Below are 14,270 nucleotides of genomic sequence, written 5' to 3'. Positions count from 1 at the left end.
GGCGCATCACGGAGCGGGCAAACCCACGCGGGTCCCCTGAAGCAGCACCTGGAGCTCGGAACGTGCCCCCGCCCCGGACGGGCTGCACCACACAGGACGCGCGGTTGGGCCTCCCTGAGGAGCCGTGCCCCGAATCAGCACCAGGAAGCTCCTTCATTCACCTCTGACCCCACCCCAAACACCCAGTGTGAGGTGCCCGTTCCACAGATGAGATGACTGAGGCTCGGGGTGGAGCGGGGGCTCACAGGGGTCACGCCGCCTGCAAGCATACCTACCTGGATGCCCTCGATGCGCTCGGTGACCACGTAGGCATGGTGCATGGCCACCAGCGGGACCTTGACTCCAGCCATGCGGCCCACGGCACCGGCCCACACGCCTGCAGGCGGGACAGGGTCAGGTCAGCTCTGCAGCACCAGGCAGGGCTGCCAGCCCAGTGGGCAGGGAGAGCCTTTGCGGGCCTGTCTGTCCCCCACAGGCCCCCACCCCGAGGCAGGCCAGGATTCGGAGGCAGCCAGCATGGCCGCCCGGGAGCCAGGAGAGACCCCCGCCCACCTGCGCAGTTGACCACACAGGGCGTCTGGATGGAGCCGTGCTCCGTCTCCACAGCGGCCACGCGGCGCACCCCGAAGTCGTCCGTCCGCACGCGGATGCCACTCACTGGGCAGTTCTCGATCACCTGGCAACGAGAGGGGCTGCTTCCAGAGCCCAGCAGGGCTCAGTGAGGGTGCCCACCGCCCCCAACGTCACCGGCTCCCCACCACCCAGACGGGACCTGGTCCCCTGCTCCTGCTGGGCCCGCGTCCTGCGACACCACCGAAGTGGGGTGACCCCAGCACCGGAAGCTAACCCCGCGCTCCCCGACTTGGAGGACGCGTCCCCAGACACGCGAGGTCTTTCTCATAAAGTGACGTCCAAAAAGCACGGCTGGCTTCGCTAACGGGCGTTTGCAGTCTAGTCTTCCAGACCGCGGAGCAGTGTGGCTGGGTTCTGCCTATAAAAATGCGTCTTCCTAAAAATTAGTTGGGGGCGGTAAAACTGAAACGTCCAACTTGTCCTCTCTGGTGTGTTCTACGAGGATGTGCACGTCTGGATAAACAAGCAAAAGCACCGAAGAGGCCCCCAGAGGACGCGCTGGTCTAGCAGAGCCCCCGGTCCTCCAGGCTGGGAGCAGCGGACGTAGGCGGGGCCGGCAGTACCTGTGCCCCCCGAGCAGCAGCAGCCCTGCTGAGGGCGGTGCAGGTGCCCGCCGGGTCCATGGTTCCGTCCTGCGGCACGTACAGGGTCCCGTACAGGTCGTCCACGTTCATCAGCGGATACAGCGCCTTGGTCTCTGCCGGACTCAGCACGTGTGACTCCACGCCATAGGCCTTGCCCAGCTAGAGGGCCCGAGAGCAAAGGGACTCAGCCCTCAGGGTGCAGACCCCCGCGGCCACCGTCCTCCCCGCCTGCGCCTCCCAGAGTCAGCTCCAACCTGCGGCCCCCAGCAAGCTGCCGCTGTCCCTCGGGCCACCTCCGCGCTAGGGTGGCGGGAGACTGAGGAGCATGAGGCCAGGCTCCGGGCCGTCCCACGGTCACCCAACTCGGACCCCAATGACTTCAAGTCCCCCGGGGGCTGGCGCGAGCTAACCAGATGGCTGCCCCCCGCAAGAGCTTCGAGCAGGCTCGGGCACACAGGGGCCTCCTCTATAAGCGAACACGAAGCACGCGCACGGGGACCGCTCGGGGACTGCCCGGGCTGTGAACTTGAGGGCAGGGTCCTTCCTCCCCGGTCCCGCGGGGTCAGCAGGACCGGCCACGCCCTCACATCTGACTGGCCCAAGGGCAGCCAATCGCGTGGCCCCAGGCGCCGCGACCAGGACAGGCTCCGCCCAGCTGGAAGCCCGCGGAGCGGGTCAGATTCTCCGCTGAGAACGGAGCCTGAGAAGGGGCCGGGGCTTCTCGGCAGCGGGGGCCTTGGGCTCCAGGGCTGGGGCTGGGGGCCGGGGGCTTCCCTTCGAGGCCTCCGCCCCGGCCGGTCACCGAGCTGAGGGAGGAGGCGGCAGAATGGGGCCGGCTCCTAGGCGCAGAGACCCAGACCTGCTGGGGTGAAGCCCGCGGCCCCCGCCTCCACCTGCGGCCCCGCGGCTGGTTCTGCCCGCTGGGCCCCGAGCACAGATTCGGTCGGTGCCCCAGAAAGGACAGACTGCCCGAGCAGCCTGCCTTACCCACGTCCTGCGATTTGGCGTCCAGCCTGGCCGCTCTGGGTTGGCCAGCAGCACCCCACCCCAATCCAAGGGTCGTCCGTAGCAGGAGCCTCTCTGTCAGTCCCCCGCACAACCGCCCTCCCCAGGCCTGGGAGTGGGGCGGGGGCAGAAGTGTGGGCACTGCCTCGGGGGGCGGGGGCAGGATTTCACGTGCATCTTGTCTCCCATGAGCAGGGCTCGGTGGCAGTAACAGCTCCAGGTGCTGGGCCCTCCCGGGTCTGGGGCTCACTGGCATTGGCTCCACAATATGGTCCCATTTTAAAGGCAAGAAGGCCGAGGCACAGCCACTTGTCCCAGATGGCCCAGCAACAAGGGCATCTGGCTGTGACGGTAACCCAGATCGGTCAGAGCGCCTTCCCCCAGCCCTGCTGCCGCAGTCCCCCAGGACGGGGAGCACCCATGCCACCAGCAGCCCCCCACCCCCGGTGGGGGCACACCCACCGACATGAGCCTCTTGTACTCATCCAGACGCTGCTGGTTGGACGCTACGAATAGGCCCCCGTTCTGGATCCAGCCCGTGTGCAGCCCCGTCTCCTCCTCCAGGTCACGGCTCACCACGCGCCTCGTGTGGGCCAGAAGCTCCACCTCCACGTCACTGGGCCGCAGCTGCCACAGCAGGCCTTGCCAGGAAGGGACACCATGAGTCCCCGACAAGGTGATAGACCTCCCCCTTCTGCCGGGCATGCTGGGGCTCCTGGAGATCAGGCAGAGGGCCTGGGTCTTTCCCTGCAGCCCATGGGGTACTCCAGGAGGCTGATGAGCCAGAAATCCCAGGGGCAAAGCTGATCTGGGGGCGGCCCTTCTGGCCCCTGGGCAGCTCACACAGGGGTAATAGCAGGGTCCCACCTAAGGAGCACTTGCTGTGTGCCAGGGCTGAGCCTGTCACAGGGGCAGGCAGGATGATTTTAGAGTGCAGTTCGATGGCACCCAACAGTCCTGTGCCCAAGACAATAGAGCAGGTAACGACAGGGCCAGGACCCCAAGCAGGACCCATGGAAGCCCACGCACACATCGTCCACCAGCAAAGTGGGGAGTGGGCGGCCAGAGCCAGGGCCGGTGTGACGGTGAGGGGAGAGGCCGGCCGGCCCAGCCGAGACGGGACAGCAGGAGGGCAGAAGCCGCGGTGTGCAGGCCGTGGCATGCCTGAACCTCTCCCCAGCTCCACATTCAGCGCCCTCACGCTGGTAGCGCAGTATTAGCCTAGGCGGGAGTGCGCCCCCCCCAGCCGAAACTGCAAACTTCCCTCCGGGCCCAGGGCTCAGGCCGAAGGCTGGCTGCCCCCGTGATCTGCATATCGTAGGTGCTTACTACATGCCCACTGGTTAGTTAGGAGGACGAGGACCATGCATGCTTGCCCATGGAGGGCACTGCTCCTTGCCCCACCCATGCTCTATGCTCCCCTGTGGACGCCCCTCACCCCAGGGGCCCCGTCTGGGAATGGCTTTCTGTTCCTGGCACAGACAGCTGGGGGGGCTCCCGTCTCCAGGCTCAGCTCGGCTCCCCCCCTCCCCACCATGGCTCTTAAGAGGCACGGGGAGCAAAGGGGGTCCCTCCCTCTGTGCCTTCAGATGACCCCGCATTGCTTCTCCGTGTCCCTCCTCCTCCTGCGCAGCTGCGTCCAGCAAGCCTCGGGTCGTCACCCCGGAACTGTCCCCTCACCGAGTCCGGTCCCTCCTGGCCCAGACCTGCCCTGCCGTGTGCCAGACCTGCCCTGGCACCACCACCCGCCCCAGCCCCCGCCTGCCCCAGCCCCTACCTGCTGTGTGCCAGGTGGTCCCGGAGGTCAGCCTCTCCCGCTCCAGCAGCACCGCCCCACTCACACCCAGCTTGGCCAGGTGGTACAGGGTCTGGCAGCCCAGGCTGCCCCCACCGATGACCACCACGTTGGCTGTGCTGGGCAGGGGGCGGCTTGGGCCCTGGGCCACCACCATGGGGCCCTGGGCCTCTTTCAGGGTCCGCTGGTACGGCACGCTCTTCTCAGTAGTGGGGCCGGCTCGGCTGGTCAGCGCACGCGGCCCCAGGGCCCAGCGAGAGCAGGTGGTGGCCACACGCAGGGCTCTGCTCAGCGAAGCCATGGGGACCGGGCTCAGCACCACAAAGAGCTGGGGGAGAGAGTCAGGGCTGGCTGGGGCACCAAGGGGCATAGTGAAGGTTGCACCAGGTGAGACCCGGGGGACCACCCCCATACCCTCCTTCCTCCGCCACCTCCCCGAGGCCCCGATCGCATCTGCGCCCAGCGCGGGTGTACTGAGGGCCCGGCGGCATCATCGGCTCTGGGCGGATGCATGACGACCATGGTGGGATGCGTAAGGTCCCTGCCCAGCCCTAGAGCTGGGCCCATGGGCGGACCCCAGGCAGTCAGAGGCTGCTCACCCCCCTCCCCTGGTCTGGGAATGAACATTCTGGCTCCCCCCAACCCAGCCCCCACTTCCCACCATGGGAGCCACTCCCAGGGATGCAGGCCTGAAGGAGCAATGTGTCGCTGAGGCTGGACCGGGGGTGGGGGGCTGAAGGACTGAGCCCCATGAGGCCTTTGTAGGAACTATGATCTGGCAGCTGGGGACAGAGACCTGCTTGTCTTCAGGCCCCAAAACAAACACCATGTCAGGACCCCTTGCTGGCTAACCCTGCCACCTGCCGGTCTGGAGCGGCCTGCCTCTGCCCTGTCACTCCCTGTCCTCCAGGGGCGGACCTGGACAGTGAATGGGCCTATGACAGGAGGTGCGCACTGGACAGCGTAGGGGGCACAGGGGAGGCGGAGGGAAGGGACGAGATCCTGCCTGGGGAAGCAGGGTCACCCGCAGGGCGGCCAGCGCGGAGGGCAGGGCACCTGAGAGCTGAGGACAAGAAGCTCAGGTCTTCGGGGGACCCAGGACCAGGAGAAATGACCGCCAGAGTGGGAGGGGGAGAGGGGCCTGGAGAGGGAGGGAGTCCTGAGAGCCCCTGGGGCTCAGAACACTTCCCGGGGGTGCCTTCCTGAGCGCCTGGCCACAGAGGTTTACCTTTAAGGAAGAACCGTGGCACAGCCCTGCGCTGGACAGACAGACAGGCAGGGGCTGGGGTAGAGACGAGGATGGTGGCAGCCCCCAGGGGGCATTGCCTGGACACAGACCATGGAGGAGGGGAAGCTATGTGCGTGGGTAACCCCTTCTCTGCCCCTCCCCCGCCCACCACCTCCTCCATGTCCCCCAGTGGCCTTCAGGGCTCACCTGGAATGCCCCCTCCTTCAGGCAGCCCCACCAAGCCAGAAAAGTCTCATAATTACAAGACTGTGACAGGAAGCCCACCTCCAAAGGAACAAAGGTGCCAGAGAGATGTCTCCCTGGGGGTGTGTCCTGTCCAACCTGGGGAGGAAAGGACACTCGGAGGGGCCTCCTGGGCCCACTTCTGGGGGCAGCACGACACGTGAGTGGGACTTAGTCATGGACTCACCTGCATCAATAGTAACGACTGATACTAATTAACCTGAGTCGACCTCTGTTTGCAAGAGTGTCCCACAAAAGATGCCCTAATGAGGGGCGCCTGGGTGGCTCAGTGGGTTAAGCCTCTGCCTTCGTGCTCAGGTCATGATCCCAGGGTCCTGGGATCGAGCCCCGCATCGGGCTCTCTGCTCAGCGGGGAGCCTGCTTCTCCTCCCCACCCCCCACCTGCCTCTCTGCCTACTTGTGATTTCTGTCTGTCAAATAAATAAATAAAATCTTTAAAAAAAAATGCCCTAATGAGCATTGCTGTGACGCTGTCCCCATTTTACACGGCAGGAGACCAAGGTACAGGAAGGCCCTCCAAGGTGACCGAGGTCCCAAGGCCACTCTGTGGCCCAGCTGGGTAGCAAGTCCGGCCCCATGCACAGCCCAAGTCTGCAGGGGCCTGGTTTGGGGCAGGGGAGGTGGGGGGAGCTGCAGACTCATTGGTGGGGATGCGGGTGAGGGGCCCAGTGCCCAGGCTGGTCAGGGCTGCCCACACCCTACCCAACAGGGACCCCTCCCAGGGGAGTGAGGGCAGAGGAGGGGCAGAGGGCTGCGACATATGAGGCTTTGCAGAGCAGGTGTGGTGGCGACGGGGCATCTCAGTCCCTCCGCCACCCTTTGCCCCACGGTCCGAGCGAGAGTCCATCTGCCCTTCTGCCCACAGAGGTGCCCTGGGCACAGGTTGGCGCACCCCTGGGCCTGTCTCTGTCCTTACCTTTTGTTCTCGAAGTTCCCTAATGCTCCAGGAGCCCCCGAGAGTGGTGCCCTGCGTGTGGAAAGTCAGCGTTAGGTGGCTGCGGGCACAGTCAAGGCTGGGCACCTGACCCCGGGAGCCCCCACCCCCCCGCACTGCCCCGAGCTCCTGCTCCGCCTCAGGCCCGGCCTCCTTCCTCCCTTCAAACTTGCTGGGGCCGCTGGCCCCGGAAGTGGCCACCTGCCCCCTCCACGCACCCTGGCCAGGCCGGCTGTCCCAGCTGGGGGCCGACTGGGGGTGCCCCCCACGCCAGAAGCAGCTGCTTCAACATTAACCCGCTCTCCGGCCCCTCCACCTCTCCCGGCCGGTCCGCAGCGTGTTCCCTGCGGCACCAGCGGTGAGGGCGCAGGGCGGCCGGGGGCTGGGGGCAGGGGCCTGGGCCTGGGCCTGGGCCGGGGCCTGAGCCACAACTTCACCTGGGCGGTGAAGTCCGAGCCAGAGTCCTCCTCCTCAAGGGCTGCGGGGAGGGGGAGGCTGATGGAGAGAAGAGCAGGCCCAGCCTCCGCCGGGTGCGGGAGGGCAGGAGTGGCGCCAGGCCCCCGCCACGCACACGGGGACCGAGCTCGTGCCCACCCAGCCAGATGGTCACTGCAGCCGGGGGCAGAGAGAAGTCCCGGCCAGCTCCGGGGCTGTCCCAACCCCGCCCGCCGCGGGGGAGGAACCGGGCCCGCTCCCCCCGAAGGGGCGTACCTCCGGCCGCCACGGCTGCCCTGGGCCCGCGAGGCCTCCCTGTGTCCCGCCCAGGGGCTGCGGGCTGCCCTCCCGGCTTTCCTTCTCAGCGGCTGCCTGGCCGGAACTGCCGGCCCCTGGCCCCGCCCCTGTCCCCGCCCCCTCGCTCACCCCCCCCCCCCTCCGCCCCCTGTCACCGCCCCCCGCCCCCGCCGGACGCGCCGCCCACCGCCTCTGGCTTCTCGCTGGCCAGGGCAGCAACCCCGCGGGGCCGCAGAGCCTGGCTGTGGACGGGGTGGTGGGGCGGGTGACCTCACTCCCTTATCTCTCAAACAGGGTTGCAGGTTCGCCGCCGGTGCCCCACGCACCCTGCTTGCCTCTGCCTGTCTGTGCCCCCGGTGCCCCGACCTGCGCTGGGTAAGCCACAGGCTTGTGCCAGGCCCCAGCGTATCCAGCGGGCTCCTCGGGAGGGGATGCAGGGCTCCGGCCAGCGCCAGCCCGTCCAGCTGCAGCTTGTTCCCTGGCCACGCAGGGGTGCTCACGGCCGTCGGAGGCCAGCGGGGAAGTGCGGCTGTCTGCCTCCCGCCCTCCAGGGCTGCTGGCCGCCTCCATCGGTCCCCAGCCTCTGGTCTGCCCACGGCAGGGCGCCCTGCTCCCCAGGACAGGAATGCCTGCCTCCATCTGACTGCTGGGGAGCACTGGGTCCAGAGAGGGAGCCAGCTTGCCTCCGGCCACACAGCAAGCCGTGGGGGCCAAGGGCATTCTGTCTACTATGCCCAGAGGAGACACCCAGAGGCAATCCAGGAGCAGGACGACTTCTACCTCTGGGTGTGCGAAGAGTCAGGACGGGCGTTGGTATAAAAGTGGGCCTCCTCTTCTCACGGATCAAAGGAAGAATCTGGCTAGCGGAAGAGCAATGTTGGCTACTAAGAGAGGGGAACCGGGAGCAACACATTGTAATTAATACCGATGAGACAAATAGTCGTGTTCTTTTTTTGTGTTCTTTATTTCAATTTCTTAACTGTCCAACTGTCTTGCTGCCAGTTTCTCTGTCCTCTTCATTTACTGAGCACCTACTATATGCAAATCACGGCTGGAAGACCCAGAGACAACTAAGGCCCTTGAGGGGCTCCGGGTTCAGGAAGAAGACAGATTCAGGGCAGTGGGAGGGGCGGTTAGCCAAGAGGCCAGCTGGCACAGGACGCTCCCCGGAAGCTGCCCCTCCTTCCAGCGTGTTGGGGGAGGTGGCCGGGCTCTGGCCTGGCCAGGTGCTGCTACGATTCTCAGTCCCCGTCATGTGGACAGAGACTGTCACTCACCCCCCGAGGAAGGCTGCCCCAGCAGCGTGAGGCCTCCCTGGCACCGTGCACAGGCTCAGGGCACAGAGAACAGCCTGGTCACTCCACAGAGGGGGGTCCTGGCCAGTAGCGTGGGGCCAGGCTGCGCTCGCTCGATGAGGGGAAGGACAGGTCGGAGAGGGTGACAAAGGAGCATGGCTGCATCCCCATCAGAGCCCTCGACGGGAGGAGCACGGGCAAGGGACACAGGGGTCCCTACAGCCCCAGGGCAGCAGCCGAGGCAGCCCAAACCTCTCCTGGCCCCGCACGCAAAGTGGAACAGCTGGTGCGGAATGGTGCCAACCCAGGCAAGCGGCAGAGTTGCCCTGGACTTCGGACAGGGGCGGTGGCTGGAAGGGCGGGCGGCTGCGGGTCAGCGCTGTCGGAGATGGGATCGATCAGGTCCCTGCTCGGGCCTGGGAGGGGGGATGGGCCACCTCGTCTCCCCTGGGCACTGGAGGGCACAGGCTCCAGCCAGGGACACCGAGGCAGGGTCCTGCTGCCAACCTGCCGTAGCAGCGCTTGGGCAGGTCTCCTGCAGCCGAGCCTTGGTCTCCCCATCTGGGAAACGGACTATACTCCCTCCAGTGTCAGTTTTAGGGAAGTTTTGTCATTTACTTACTGTACATTATCTTCCACTTCCGGCGCACTTTAAAGAAAACCATGGAGCCAAGGGAAGTCCCAGTGGCCTGGAGGGTGAGGGGTTACCTCTGGTCCAGCAGCCCTCCTCCTGCCCCTGGGCCTCCCCGGTGGCAGGCCGTCCCCTGCCCAGGGCCTGCAAGCACCTGGTCCAGGCGCCTCCTTCCCCAGGGCGGCCCTCTCCACAGGCCTCAGCCCCCCCTCCGCCCCTGCTGCTGGCCAGGCTTCCAGGACAGAGGGAGGCAGCTGAAGGCTGCCCTTGGGCTGGGCAGACATCCAGGCTGGAACAGGAGGGTGGGCTGGGGGAGGAGGGTCCCCTGAGGAGCTCTGTGCGGGGTCCCGCAAAAGAGGGACAGTAAATACCATCAGCACTTGGTTGACGTGGGATCCAGGGGGAGGCAGCGGCCGGCCTGGCCCCCAGGGCCTCTGCCAGGTGCCCTGAGGGCCCTACGGGGGGAGGGGAGCAAGCAGAGCATTTTACACGTGTCCGCTCAGAGGAAAGAAATGGCTGCCGCCGAACACGGCCAAGCAGGGGCAGACCCAGACAACTCGGGGAGCAGGGAAGTTTCCAGAACGACTCTGACACCTGGAATTACACTTCCAAGATTTTATTTCTCCAGTAAAGACCCTCAAAAACACATCGACTACCCCCATGCTTTCATGAAGACAGATGTTTCATCATCCGGGGCTCAGTGGTGGTCCCTCTCCAGGGGCAGGGGGCCCCTGTCCCCTGCCCACACACTCAGGGCTGCGGCCACCTGGAAGCAGGTGTCCCCAGGAATGGAGGCTCGAGTGTCCCTCCACCCCTGGGACACTCACGGTGGGGGTGGGCAGCCTCCCGCAGGGCCCTGGGCCCCCACTCCACCCTGCGACTGGCTCCACAAGTTATCTGTGCGAGCACCGGCCGGGCCGCTGGAGCTGGTGCCCCCCGCTGCTCAGCTCGTGCCGGGCCCGGCCGGGGGTCAGCACCCGCACCTTCAGGCACGACTGCCCAGCGGGGAGACAGGACGCAGCCTCAGAGAATGTTCCTGCCGAGGGTGTTGGGAGACCAGGACGGGGAAACGGTGGCCACGGGCATGAGATCCCCACCACCACCACCCGGACCCCCGACCCCGCCCGCCAAACCCTCCAGGCTCTCACACTGGCCGCTCTGAGGGCAGGAGGCCTCCACACACCACCCCATGATTCAGGCCGTGCTTACAACTTCCTATGTGTTACCCTGGAGATTTCCTCTAAAAATCCAGGTTTGCAAGCTCTTCTAGAAAAACTGGGACACACAGGCCGGTCTGGGCCCACACCTAGCCAGAGGCACTTAGATGGGCCTGTTTTGTGCAGTTGGTCACTGTCCCTCCCCTGCACTTCGCCCTTTCACACCCCCTGCTGGCCTCCCCGAGTTTTGCTTTTTTCTTTTTTTTAATTTTGTAAACTTCTTCTTCTTCTTCTTCTTTTTTTTTTTTAGGATTTATTTATTTGACAGAGAGAGATCACAAGGAGGCAGAGAGGCAGACAGAGAGAGAGAGGAGGAAGCAGGCTCCCTGCTGAGCAGAGAGCCCAATGTGGGGCTCGATCCCAGGACCCTGAGACCATGACCTGAGCCGAAGGCAGAGGCTTTAACCCACTGAGCCACCCAGGCGCCCCCCGGAGTTTTGCTTTTTCAACCCCTGACCCAAACCTCCTGGCATCGCCCCAGGTAGAGGCAGCTTCCTCTCCCGCTCTGGGGGGAACGGAGCACCCCGTAACTGGAACCCAACCCAACCGAGGAAATGTGGGTCTCGCAGTGAACAGAGAGCGAGAGTCCTGTGCAAAGATGTCCTGGGCCTGGATCTGAAAGTTCTCCGGGTGCCTAGGTGGGGGGAGCCGCTCACGGTGGGTGGGGGGCTTGTTCACCCCGAGGCGGGCAGTCAACCCTCCAGGACACTGAGCCCCTGGTGGTCACATGTGAGTACGACACCCCGGAGACCAGGAGACCCGGAGCTGGGACGCGGCCGCAGGATGGGGTCCTGCCCAGGGAGCGGACACGCACACGGGCAGGCTGGAAGGTGGCCCCCGCCGGGACCCACAGCCTGGGCTCAGTCCGGCTCTCACACTGCTGTCCCGGAACACGCCCTGGCAGAAGCTCCCTTCCTGATGGCTCGTGGCTTCGTCCTGGTTTCCGGGAACAGCGTGGGACGCCCTCTCCTAGTGGGACGTGTCCATTTCTCCCTAGAATTCTGCCATTTTTTCTCTTATGTACTTTAAGGCGATGCTGTGACGTCTGGTAAACTCAGGAGTGTTGTAGCTTCGCATTTGATTGTCCCTTTTTGTCATAAAGTACGGACCCTCTTCATCCAGTGGGGGTGCTGCTCCGTGTCTAACCCTCGGCTCTCAAGGTGGGGCATCGGCTGGGATCTCTGGTGTAAACATTCCCACCAGGGTCAGTGTCAAGCCGCCGGCCAGGAATCACCGTCTGGAGCGGGAAAGCAGCACACGGGACCGGCCCACGCGAGCCGCAGTTCCCACAGAAGAACGCTTTCCGCCCCGAAGTGCTTTATGTCTGAAACCGACACTGGTCTCCGCCTTGTCGGATGCCTGCCTGGTGCGTCCTGCCCCACGGCTCTGCTTTCAGCATTTCTGTGACATGATGTCTCAGGGGTGTCCAGGACACCCCTACTTTGGAGTGTGACGCGAAGCTGCGACCTTCCCCAACAGGCGGCAACAGCTTCCCCCAGGAGCTGGCGGAGCCGAGTACGGGACCCACAAACGAGAGGCTCTCACCAGGCCCGGCTGCCTGTCCCGACCCTGGGAGCAGGATCTGTCGCTTCTGCGCTGAGCCTGCCGAGGTCGCTAACCAGGGAGGGAAACAGGTGCACGCACACAGCACGTGGGGTAAGGGTTAGGGTTTACAGGTTGTGTCCGAAGAGACTTCTCCTAAGGAACGAAATATGCCAGACCAAGAAGTCACCAGGGTAGTTGAAGTAAAAACCTCTGTTCTCCCCCAAGTGTGCAGTTTTGCCCCCATACATGGCACAGGTAGAGCTCGCTTATGTGAGTGGGCGGGGAATTACTCAGGGTGCTTTTCAGGTTCCAAATAGGCTCGGATAGAGGAGTCTGGAAGCTCATTGTCCTTCCTCCATGAATCCAGATTATTCATCTGTCCCAAGACACGCCTCAGCGGGGTCTGGCCACCTGTCTTTGCCCCGCAGACCCCTCACGGTCGTGGGTCCTCATCGGCAAGGCTGCCGTTCACCTGCCCGCCTCCCCCACTCTCTCATCCCTCTAGGGTCGTCGGACCCAAGATAAAGACTACACTTCCCAGCCTTCTTTGCAGCCAATGGGAGTTGGTGAGTGAGGCTCCCAGGTGTCCTTCAAAAGAGATGGTCACACGCCTTCCCTGCCCATTCTCCTTCCTGCTGGCTGGAATGTGGATTCAGAGGTTAGGGCCGAAGCCCCATCTTGGACCATGAGGTGAACTTGTGAGGCCACACCCAGGGGACCAAAAAACCCCCCAGAAAGACCCCTGACACGGTTAACCAGGGTCACTACCCAGACTATTAAGTGAGCAAGAAATAACCATCTCTTGTCTTATCACCCACGGCCAGATGGCCACCCTAACAGACCGAGGCTTGCATCGATCAGTGAGGGGCTGCCGAGCACTGTGGCTGGGGGTCCTACTGGGCCGTCTGATTACAGCTCCAACAGCACAGTGAGAGTCCGGATGTGGAAGGATTATCCAGAGAGAATCCAGGTGAGCAAAACTCCCACAGAGATGCCATGGGCACATGTCTAGGGAAAGTAAAAGATCAAAACTAAATTGTTAGGGAATATAAACACCGCAGCCATGACTGGAGAACAGGAGTCCCGAGGTGAACTCACGAATGTCAAATCTTATCACCGCCATCCCGCCTCCAACGGTGGGGACGAGTCACGGGCAGACAGAGCCATTGGAACAAGAGCTGCAATTTCAAAACCCTGTAATTTGTGCCCATTTAATACATTGGTAATTTTCTACTTGGAAAAATTACATTTTAAATAGATAATCTGAACATGCTTAACGGAGACCTAAAACTATTGTTCCAGGAATCAACGCTTTGTTTCGGCCTGAAAGAAGGAAAGCCTACCTCCAGTCCTCGGCTCTTGTAATCCAAGCGGTCAAGGTCACCGCCTTCAAGCTCAAGCTCAGTTTCAGTAGCATACTGCAGGTTGTGTTATCAAGTACCCTTATCCTTTTAAATTGAGGGATAAATTGGAAATATTTTATCATTTTCTTTTTGGTTATTAATGATTTAGAAGTAGATTCCTTATTTTGCCAACATACGGACATTTCTTGTGTATCTTTTACTACTGATTTTTCTTCTTCTTTTTTTAAGTAGGCTCCATGCCCAGCGTGGAGCCCAACGTGAGGCTTGAACCTGAGATCAAGAGTCAGACACTTAGCTGCCCAGGACCCCCTTTGTGACTGATTTCTAACCTCACTCCTCATGGTGAGACTCACTTAGGATTTGAAATCCACGGAGATCTGCTTCCTGGGCCAGTATGAGGTAAATCATCACGGAGAGGGTGTGTACGCTGCAAGAAGCCAGTGTTCTGTACACACAATCGCTAATTATGTTATTCTACTCTCTATTCTTACCTTTTTTTGTTTGTTTGTTTCAAATGTCTGTTTGACTTTGTTTTAGTTACAGAGAGGAGAGAAAGTTGTATGAAAACTTCCCATCTGTGATGGTTGGTTCGTCTCATTCTTTTTGCTCTCCTGTCAATTTTGTTTTATGTATTTTGGGGTTATATTATGAAGAGCATAGTAGTTTAAAATTGTGATGTTTTCTAATCAATGAGAACTCTATCATTAACATAGCCTTTTAAAACTAGTGACAACTTTTGTTTTGCTCTAAAATCTATTTGCTATGACATTAAATTTTAAATTGTCTACATTAGTGATTTTCTTTTTATCTTTGAAGTCCAGGGTTAATCGTTGTGTTAATTTGGCCTAGGGTATGGTACGCCTGAACATTTTTATTTCTGAAAGTTAACAAACCAATCGAAATCTTTGTCCCTTTCTGTGATTTTTATTTTATCCATGTGTGTTAATTTCCCTTTCATGATTGGGGGTGTTCCTCGAGATGCCCAGCTTTGCACAAGAACCCTGTTCTGGCTCCTGGTCTCCAAGGTTCTGGAGCCAATGCCT

General features: G+C 62.0%; 1 protein-coding gene and 1 long non-coding RNA gene across 6 annotated transcripts in view; one reads left to right on the top strand and one right to left on the bottom strand.

Annotated features, from left to right (window-relative positions):
* SARDH (sarcosine dehydrogenase) overlaps nt 1–7,273 on the bottom strand; it is a 59,516-nt gene extending 52,243 nt beyond the window's left edge. The window contains exons 1-7 of one of the 3 annotated variants that reach the window (XM_059142146.1): nt 7,155–7,273; nt 6,426–6,476; nt 4,000–4,345; nt 2,685–2,863; nt 1,197–1,376; nt 553–676; nt 276–376 (exon numbers count right to left, since the gene is read on the bottom strand). In XM_059142146.1, the coding sequence (XP_058998129.1) occupies nt 276–376; nt 553–676; nt 1,197–1,376; nt 2,685–2,863; nt 4,000–4,318 (903 nt within the window). In that variant the 5' untranslated portion in view covers nt 4,319–4,345; nt 6,426–6,476; nt 7,155–7,273. Of the gene's footprint in view, nt 1–275; nt 377–552; nt 677–1,196; nt 1,377–2,684; nt 2,864–3,999; nt 4,346–6,425; nt 6,477–6,661; nt 6,789–6,880; nt 7,111–7,154 lie in introns of those variants that run through there. The other 2 variants (XM_059142147.1, XM_059142148.1) reach the window with 2 other exon arrangements.
* Nucleotides 7,274–11,882: 4,609 nt separating this feature from the next.
* On the top strand, nt 11,883–13,548 carry LOC131812506 (uncharacterized). Of its 3 annotated transcripts, XR_009346378.1 has the most exons (5): nt 11,883–11,974; nt 12,369–12,553; nt 12,688–12,833; nt 13,166–13,287; nt 13,459–13,548. It is a non-coding gene; the product is annotated as an uncharacterized LOC131812506 (long non-coding RNA). The 3 variants fall into 3 exon arrangements; XR_009346379.1 differs by lacking the exon at nt 11,883–11,974 and having other exon boundaries at nt 12,111–12,521; XR_009346377.1 differs by lacking the exon at nt 11,883–11,974 and having other exon boundaries at nt 12,111–12,553.
* The last annotated feature ends 722 nt before the right edge of the window (nt 13,549–14,270 follow it).

This window comes from Mustela lutreola, chromosome 12 (assembly GCF_030435805.1).
Source record: "Mustela lutreola isolate mMusLut2 chromosome 12, mMusLut2.pri, whole genome shotgun sequence".
Lineage (NCBI taxonomy): Eukaryota > Metazoa > Chordata > Mammalia > Carnivora > Mustelidae > Mustela > Mustela lutreola.
Note: the sequence above shows the minus strand (reverse complement) of the source record. Positions and strands in the feature narration are given on the sequence as shown.